Source organism: Gigantopelta aegis, chromosome 15 (assembly GCF_016097555.1).
Source record: "Gigantopelta aegis isolate Gae_Host chromosome 15, Gae_host_genome, whole genome shotgun sequence".
Classification (NCBI taxonomy): Eukaryota; Metazoa; Mollusca; class Gastropoda; order Neomphalida; family Peltospiridae; genus Gigantopelta; species Gigantopelta aegis.
In genome coordinates, this window is record NC_054713.1 from 34,989,905 (window position 1) to 34,999,456 (window position 9,552).

At 40.0% G+C, this 9,552-nt stretch overlaps 1 protein-coding gene across 2 annotated transcripts in view; it reads right to left on the reverse strand.

The window, feature by feature from the left end:
- LOC121390427 (arylsulfatase B-like) overlaps positions 1-6,951 on the reverse strand; it is a 32,108-nt gene extending 25,157 nt beyond the window's left edge. For both annotated transcript variants that reach the window (XM_041522237.1, XM_041522238.1), the window contains exons 1-3: positions 6,838-6,951; positions 2,016-2,136; positions 266-721 (exon numbers count right to left, since the gene is read on the reverse strand). In XM_041522237.1, the coding sequence (XP_041378171.1) occupies positions 266-721; positions 2,016-2,130 (571 nt within the window). In that variant the 5' untranslated portion in view covers positions 2,131-2,136; positions 6,838-6,951. The remainder of the gene's footprint in view (positions 1-265; positions 722-2,015; positions 2,137-6,837) is intronic.
- Between the last annotated feature and the right edge of the window lie 2,601 nt (positions 6,952-9,552).

Here is a 9,552-nt window from a genome sequence, read left to right on the forward strand (position 1 = left end):
TTCCAAAATAGATTGCAGAGATATTGGGCATATATTTCTATGTTGAGTAAATATAATAATGTCAGATATCAATGTCAGATATATTAAATTATAAAAAAAGCGATTTCAGGGGGGGGGGGTTCGGTCGAACCCATCGACCCCCCCCCCCCCCCATGTACGCCCATGAGAGAGAGAGAGAGAGAGAGAGAGAGAGAGAGAGAGAGAGAGAGAGAGAGAGAGAGAGAGAGAGAGAGAGAGAGAGCTCTGTACTGACTCATGACTTTACCTATAACGAGGACACGTTTGTTTTTGTATTTGTCGTGAGTTGTGTACGCCTGACTGTGACTCTTCGTTCCCTGGAAGCGGTCGATACCGTCTATTCTCGGCAGAAGTGGAACATTGTAGAACCCACACCCGACCATAACACAGTCGAATGTTTCCGTTCGGACATTTCCGGAACATTCCGTTGTTACATTCCAGCGTCCAGTAACGTCATAATCGTTTGTTTTGGCTACGGATAGAACTTTTGTCTTAAAATGAATATGCTTGATTAGATCGAAGTGTTTAGCGTAGTTTTGTAGGTAGTCGTAAAATAAATCGTAAGAAAAGTAGGGCGGGTTGTCTGCCGGAAATGGAAAATCGCTGAATGACGTCATCCATTTGCTGGTGTTGGTGATCAGACATTGGTAGATGCGGGCACCATATTCCGTATTACATTCCTCAGAATATTTCCATATTCCACCTTTAAAAAGAAAAGAAAGAAAATATAACACCTATTGTGTAGCCTAATAATGATTTGCTTTAATGGAAAGAACATAATGTCAAAAACCCATCCTTATTATGAAGAAAAGAAATGTCCAACGGCTGTTTACAAGTGTCAAATATAGGGAAAACACCAATTTAGAACGATATATAGTGAGTGTTTGCTCAAACATTTAAAACACTTTAAAATTTTATACAGAGAAACAATATATACACAATAAAGAAAAAAGAAAGAAAGAAATGTTTTATTTAACGACGCACTCAACACACTGTATTTACGGTTACTAGTATATGGCGTCAGACAAATGGTTAAGGACCACACATATATTGAGAGAGCAAACCCGCTGTAGCCACTTCATGGGCTACTCTTTTTTCGATTAGCAGCAAGGGATCTTTTATATGCACCATCCCACAGACAGGATAGTACATATTACGGCCGTTGATATACCAGTCGTGGTGCATTGGTTGGAGCGAGAAATAGCGCAATTGGTCCAGTGACGGGGATCGATCTCAAACCGACCGCGCATCAAGCGAGCGCTGTACTATTGGGTTATGCCTCGCACACTACACAAAAAGATGAATAACATATGGTTGAAAAACAAAACGTTGATAAAAAAATTACCCAATCTAATTAAAATTAGCTCCACTATTACATGTGGATCTAAAGACAGCCAGTTGGAGCTCATGTCCACCAATCAAAACCTTACTTGCAGAATCCTGCCAGTGATTTAAAAATAATTTGAAAACATTCCGAATTATCCTGAGGGTATACGACATGTTTCGTGTGAATTACGAATGCCTTAAAACATGTTTTATTTTATAAAATAAATAATTTGTAATGTAAAACTGAAGACTGATTTAGGTTTTTTTTATTTTATAAATAAATAAATAATTTTTAATGTAAAATTGAAGACTGATAACCCACCCCGTACGTATTGGTATGGTTCGCTGTACTGCGGCCACTAAAATAGACTCGCCCGATATTTTTAGAATTTGTATGCTCCCAAATAACGTTATAAAAGGCGAAGTGTGATTGGTCAATATTTAAATTATTATTTACAGACGAAATGTTACCTGGACATTGGGGACTACGCAGTGTTGTTAGTTTTAAATCACTGGCAGGATTCTGCAAGTAAGGTTTTGATTGGTGGACATGAGCTCCAACTGGCTGTCTATATCCACATGTAATAGTGGAGCTAATTTTAATTAGATTGAAAAATTACCCACACTATTAATTATTCTACTCTGCATATGTCTATGAAAAGTGTACCTACCCAAATCTGCTCGCACCTCGAAGCACGCGGGTTCGAGTCCCTCGTCAAGACAGGCTTTAGCGGCAGCGATACCCGACACCCCAGCACCCACGACGGCGACCCGACGTCTTGACATGAGTGTCTGAATATCACAAAATAAAACACGTATTAAAGAGGTCATGTCAAGAATATTGTTCTTATTTAACCATTTAGAACAGAATGAAGGAAATGTTTTATTGAACGACGCGCTCAATACATTTTATTTACGGTTATATGGCGTCAGACATATGAAGGACCACACAGATATTGAGGGAGGAAGAAGGAAGGAAGGAAATGTTTCATTTAACGACGCACTTAACACATTTTATTTACGGTTATATGGCGTCGGACATATGGTGAAGGGCCACAGATATTGAGGGAGGAAGAGGGAAGGATGGAAATGTTTCATTTAACGACGCACTCAATATATTTTATTTACGGTTATATGGCGTCGGACATATGGTGAAGGACCACACAGATATTGAGAGAGGAAACCCGCTGTCGCCACTTAGGGCTACTATTTTCCATTAGCAGCAAGGGATATTTTATATGCACCATCTCATAGACAGGATAGCACATACCACGGCCTTTGATGTACCAGTCATGGTGCACTGCCTGGAGCGACATCTAGAATAGATCATCCACAGTATTATATTATAGATATATCGTACCAGCAAACATTTTAATCCTGTTAATTTGTTAATTCCAGTTTGGCTAAATATAAAACAAAAACGAAACATGTTTTATAAATAACAAATAATTTACCGTATATTTCCATATGCAATTTGTAAAATTATTGGACAAGATAATAAAAATAAAACAGAAATATTAGGCTTATACGCATCGTGAACAATGTCCACTCACAGAGTTTGAATTTATAATTTATTTTTTATATTTAACTATATTTTATAGTTTATATATAGCTTACATACATACACAGTAAATCTCCAATTGGTAGATACAGATTAATAACAGAATAATCAAATATAGTGTTGAATAGAATAGTCAAGAAAATATAATTTCAAACTACATACATTTTATTATTTCCAATACAATTTTCCTCCTTGTTTTTTTTCTTCATAAAACGTTTTTACGTCAAACTAAACAGAAATTATTGATCAAAGCCATTCAAAATTTCCGCTTATAGGAAGAACATTAGCTCCACTATTACATGTGGATCTAACAGCAGCCCGTTGGAGCTTATGTCCAATTGAACTTTGATTCGACCAATCAAAACCTTACTTGCAAAATCATTCCAGTGATTTGAAAAGAATTTGAAAACATTCAGGATTATGCCGAGGGTATACGAAATGATTCGGGTGAATTACGAAGTATGCCGGAAACTAATTTCCATATAAAATTTTATATAAAATTCGTTTTAAGACGGAAAAAACCCGTGATGGTATAGCCATAAAATCTGTTTATGCTAGTATACAATTGCATAAATAGTCTCGACCGATATTTTTAGAATTTGTATGCTCCCGAATAACATTATAAAAGGCGAAGTGTAATTGGTCGATATTTAAATTGTTACTTATAGATGAAATGTCACCTGGACATGGGAGTCCATGCAATGTTGTTAGATCTACTGGTGAGACCAGTAGAGCTAATTTTAATCAGATTGTACCGTCGTATGCTGCAGACATTCATAACGGAGAAAATATTTTTCAGGAAGAAATATACATTGATGTAACGTACAATATTATTGGACGATTTCATGCTTGCAAACCAATGACCTTCCCGGTACTAAATATGACGCAGGCTAATCACCATTTTAGCAAACATATAAAATAACGTCACGTACAGTCCGGACATATTCTGGCCAGGACAGGAGATCTGGCGCAAATCAAAAACCAGGATGGACGTGCCTGAACATTCAGTGGATATGGGCACGTTAGTAGTTTTCGTTCCTTCCGTCCGGACATAACCCATAATTGTTTTAGTAGTTTAAAGAAAAAAGGTTTGTTTTGTTACACGACACCACTAGAGCACATTGATTAATCAATCATCGGCTATTGGATGTCAAACATTTGGTAATTCTGACTCGTAGTCATCAGAAGAAACCCGCTACATCTTTCCTAATGCAGCAAGGAATCTTTTATATGCACTTTACCACAGACAAGACAGCACACACCACGGCCTTTGGCTATGACATTATGTAATAAGAGCGTCATAGCCATCCAAATGTCCGTATAGGTCTCTTACAGCCAGAGTACTCGGGCTATCAGTCGTGGTGCACTGGCTGGAACGAGAAATAGCCCATGGGCAACATCTACGGGGATCGATCGCACACCGACCGCGCATCAAGCGAGCGTTTTACCACTGGGCTACATCCCGCCTTAGTTTAAAGAGTGCTTCCTTTTGTCGTCTTCATACTAGCATTTTTAAAAAAAAAATTGCCCGGGGCTAAATTTGGTACGGGCCAAGTGTTCACACTGACAAAATTAGCTCGGACCAGTTTGGTTTGACCCGAAACATCGATCCAGGTCACAGATTAGTATACATAAATAATGTATACATGTATTTCACAATATTTTGCTTATACTATCTCCATATATGTCTTTGTTATGGCCATTGAACGTGTAAAGCCGTAGGTAGCGGGGTTGGGGCAAGGAGGCAGTCCCCCCCCCCACCCCCACCCCCCGAAAACCCCCCCTGAAAAATGTATAGTAACTTAAAAGTATTTTCTGAACCGTTTAAGGAGTTTTAGACTATTAACTAATCAGGTCCCCCCCCCCCCCCCCCCAACAAGAAATCCTTGCTACGGCCCTGACGTGTATTTATTTATTTTAAAAAATTCGATCCCTACTATATATGATATACAGGAATTATATATATTTACTACATAAAAGATAGAGGAATTGTATCGTTTATAGTAGCTATCGAAATTTTAAAGGGACATTCCTGAGTTTGCTGCATTGTAAGATGTTTCCGACAAATAAAATATTTCTACGATTAAACTTACATATTAAATATATTTTCTTGTTTAGAATATCAGTGTCTGTATATTCAATGTGTTTCTGATCGTCTTAATATTTGTAAAAAGCCCAAACTGGATTTTACGAAAAAATTATATTTTAGGAAATAAAATGAAATTTAACCGAGTACAAAATATTATAACGATCAGTAACATGTTTAATATACGGTCACTAATATTTTATGCAGAAAAATATATTTGATATGTAATTACAATCGTTAAAAAGTATCTGTTAATCGATAACATCTTTAAAATTGCAGCAATGTCAGGAATGTCCCTTTAAATTGTAATAAATAACATTGGAAGAGACTATAGACCTAATTTACCAATATACAACAATTTTATTTATGCACACTAATCGGTGTCAAGTGCCTGTGATCCAGGTTCGGGCCAAATGTCACAGCCACCGCTTGGTTTAGGCTACTTCGTTTCTGTACACATGTACAGAATAGCAAACTCGCTATCAGTTATTGTGAAATGTTAACCCGTCTCCCTCGTGAACTAATTTTCATTTGTCACTCACCACCACCGGCCTCGGTGGCGTCGTGGCAGGCCATCGGTCTACAGGCTGGTAGGTACTGGGTTCGGATCCCAGTCGAGGCATGGGATTTTTAATCCAGATACCGACTCCAAACCCTGAGTGAGTGCTCCGCAAGGCTCAATGGGTAGGTGTAAACCACTTGCACCGACCAGTGATCCATAACTGGTTCAACAAAGGCCATGGTTTGTGCTATCCTGCCTGTGGGAAGCGCAAATAAAAGATCCCTTGCTGCCTGTCGTAAAGAAGAGTAGCCTATGTGGCGACAGCGGGTTTCCTCTAAAAACAGTGTCAGAATGACCATATGTTTGACGTCCAATAGCCGATGATAAGATTAAAAATCAATGTGCTCTAGTGGCGTCGTTAAATAAAACAAACTTTACTTTTGTCACTCACCAAAGCTTGTGAACTAGCCTGCACCTATAGAAACGGGGGCGGGACGTAACTCAGTGGTAAAGCGTTCTCTCGATGCGCGGTCGGTCTGGGATCTATCCCCGTCGGTGGGCCCATTGGGCTATTTCTCGTTCCAGCCAGTGCACCACGACTGGTATATCAAAGGCCGTGGTATGTACTACCCTGTCTGTGGGATGATGCATATAAAAGATCCCTTGCTGCTAATCGAAAAGAGTAGCCCATGAAGTGGCGACAGCGGGTTTCCTCTCTCAATATCTGTGTGGTCCTTAACCATATGTCTGATGCCATATAACCGTAAATAAAAGGTGTTGAGTGCGTCGTTAAATAAAACATTTCTTTCTTTCCACTGAAACGAGAGGGTAACAAATGAAACGTCTTTCACGAGGGACATAAATTTGATAATAACCGTATCTGTAGTGTAAAGTTGCGCGTGTTCAGTTCAGAACTCTGACGTTGAGAAAGTTGTGTAAAGCTGCATCTTAACCGGACGCGAGCGATTTTTTTTTTTAGAAACCATTGATTTCAATTCCTGCATCCTAACCGCACGCGTACGGCGTGACATATTCATGTAGTCGAGCGCGTGACATGTAGTCGGGCCTACCGATAGCGACACGACGCGACAAACATATATTGACTAATTAATCTACTTTTACTTCGCGGTTTCAACTGTTGATAACAATTTTAAAAAGAAGACTGTCGTTATAGTCGCGTCTGGTTAGGATAGCAATATTGTCGCGTCGCTCGCGTCGCTCGCGTCGCACGCATACTGTTAGGATACAGCTTAACTTTGAGCCCGTCTACCCTTACCTTCCACCATTGAGTCTGTCTGTTAAACAGCCACCATCACCCCAACCCCTCCAAAGATAAGTACTCACCTTGACAGTCAAATCTGATCTCTGTGTTTGAGTTCAAACACTTCTGAGGTCCAGCAGTCACAACAACACATCGAACAATACAGGCCAACTTTGAACAGGACACGATAATAAAACTATTAATAGAAATCTATTTAACTATATAACTAGGCTTGTGGTTTGTTCATGAGTGTGTGACCGGCCTCGGTGGCGTCGTGGTTAGGTCATCGGTCTACAGGCTGGTAGGTACTGGGTTCGGATCCCAGTCGAGGCATGGAATTTTTAATCCAGATACCGACTCCAAACCCTGAGTGAGTGCTCCGCGAGGCTCAATGGGTAGTTGTAAACCACTTGCACCGACCAGTGATTCATAACTGGGTCAACAAAGGCCATGGTTTGTGCTATCCTGCCTGTGGGAAGCGCAAGTAAAATATCCCTTGCTGCTAGGTCGTAAAAGAGTAGCCTATGTGGCGACAGCGGGTTTCCTCTAAAAAAAACAGTGTCAGAATGACCATATGTTTGACGTCCAATAACCGATGATAAGATAAAAAAAATCAACGTGCTCTAGTGGCGTCGTCAAATAAAACAAATTTGTTTCCTTCCACAAAAGAAACGACGTACGATGTGTTTTGTTGGGAGTCTAGGTCAACTGTTACTGCATGAGTGCGAGACGTAGCCCAGTGGTCAAGTGATCGCTTGACGCGCGGTCGGTTTGGGATCGATCCCCGTCAGTGGGCCCATTGGGCTATTTCTCGTTCCAGCCAGTGCACCACAACTGGTATATCAAAGGCCGTGGTATGTGCTATCCTGCCTGTGGGATGGTGCATATAAAAGAACCATTGCTGCTAATCGAAAAGAGTAGCCCATGAAGTGGCGACAGCGGGTTTCCTCTCTCAATATCTGTGTGGTCTTTAACCATATGTCCGACGCCATATAACCGTAAATAAAATGTGTTGAGTGCGTCATTAAATAAATAATTTCCTTCCTTCCTTCCCAAGACTAGCTTTGAAAACACAAACTTGAACAAGATAGAGCTCAATGTAATATTGAAGGCTTTGTTTTAAAAATCTTTAAGAATCTGTGTACTAATTATTTAGAATACATGTGAGAGGTTTATGTGCACAAACATAAATTAAAGTTACATAGTTTGGCTTCGATAATTTATATTTATTATCTCCAAACCGACTCTTTATCATAATCAATTACTGACGTCAGTAAGGACAATATCAGGTTTTATGGACCGAAGAACTTGATACTGACCACATGTCATCCCCCCCCCCCCTCGGATTTTCTGGATCTGCCACTGAATAGACAGACAGACAGACAAGCAGACAAATTAATAATAATAATAATAATAATAAGCCTATCTACACACATTAATTTTTTTAATTATTATTTTATTTATTTTATATATTTATTATATATATTTTTATTATGTTTTTATTTCTTTATTTTTAATTTTTGTTTAATTATTATTATTTTACGTCTGAAATTAGAAAAGTTTGTGTGTTTGTGTGTGGGTATGTTTGTGATGAGGTATGATTGTGATGGGGCATGTTTGTGATGGGGCAAGAATCAACAGTCTTAGCCTGAAATATTATGCAATACACTTTGAAAGAGAGTCGTGTAGTTTTGACGTCATTATTTTAGCCACAACGTCACAAAGGTCAATAGTTCAGCCAATACGTCACAAGCTCACATCTGCCCCAAGTTTAGCCAGCGAACGTTTCGCTAAAGGGCCTGCTACACGATACGATAGAATCAGACCGAGTTACTCGTACGAGTCACTGGCACGAGTCATTCGGACCGATTGAATCGGACGTGATGCCACACGGTACTTGTCAATCGTATGAAACGTGACGTCATTGAAAAAATATCCTTCCTGTAACCATGGTAAACAATCTTGTGTATTGATAAGAAGGCGACTGTCGTAACGTCTCTGTATTTATATAAATGACTGGACACACCCAACAAAGAGTTGTGCCACTGATACAACTCTATGAGCTGTTGGGTCTGTACCCGACGACAAGCGAACAGAGTTTTCCGCCATTACACTCAGAACGTCAACGTTATCTGCGCCACGATCTGATTGGTCAACGTCCCCAAATGTCCGATTCAATCGTATGAAAATAGAACAAGTTCTAAACTTCGACTCGTACGAGTGACTCGGGCCGATTCAATCGTATGACATGTCACACGTTACGATATGCTTGTTGGCGTTGCAATCCGAGTGACTCGTACGAGTCACTCGTATCGTGTAGCAGGGCCTTAACGTTCGTAATGTTCGCGAACTAGTTGATTGGTTCCCGACATGGCCATTTGGTTTAACGTGAAGCGCACAAACCAGTCTTGCGGACGTTAGCGACAAGCGATTGACTGAACTCACTCCAGTATTTTTGCTACCAGCATCGCACATGTCAATAGTTCAGCCAATACGTCACGCGCTCTCACATTTACGTATATTGTGTGTAGGTTGTCTGGCAACAAATGAATGGTTTCCGGTCCATGCTGACAGTGTGAAACGCACCCAGTATTCTTTACGATTGAACACCACCGTTCATATCTGCGTGGATTTCAGTTCAGTTTCCCTCAGAATAAACCGGACTCGGTGGCGTCGTGGTTAGGCCATCGGTCTACAGGCTGGTAGGTACTGGGTTCGGATCCCAGTCGAGGCATGGGATTTTTAATCCAGATACCGACTCCAAATCCTGAGTGAGTGCTCCGCAAGGTTCAATCGTT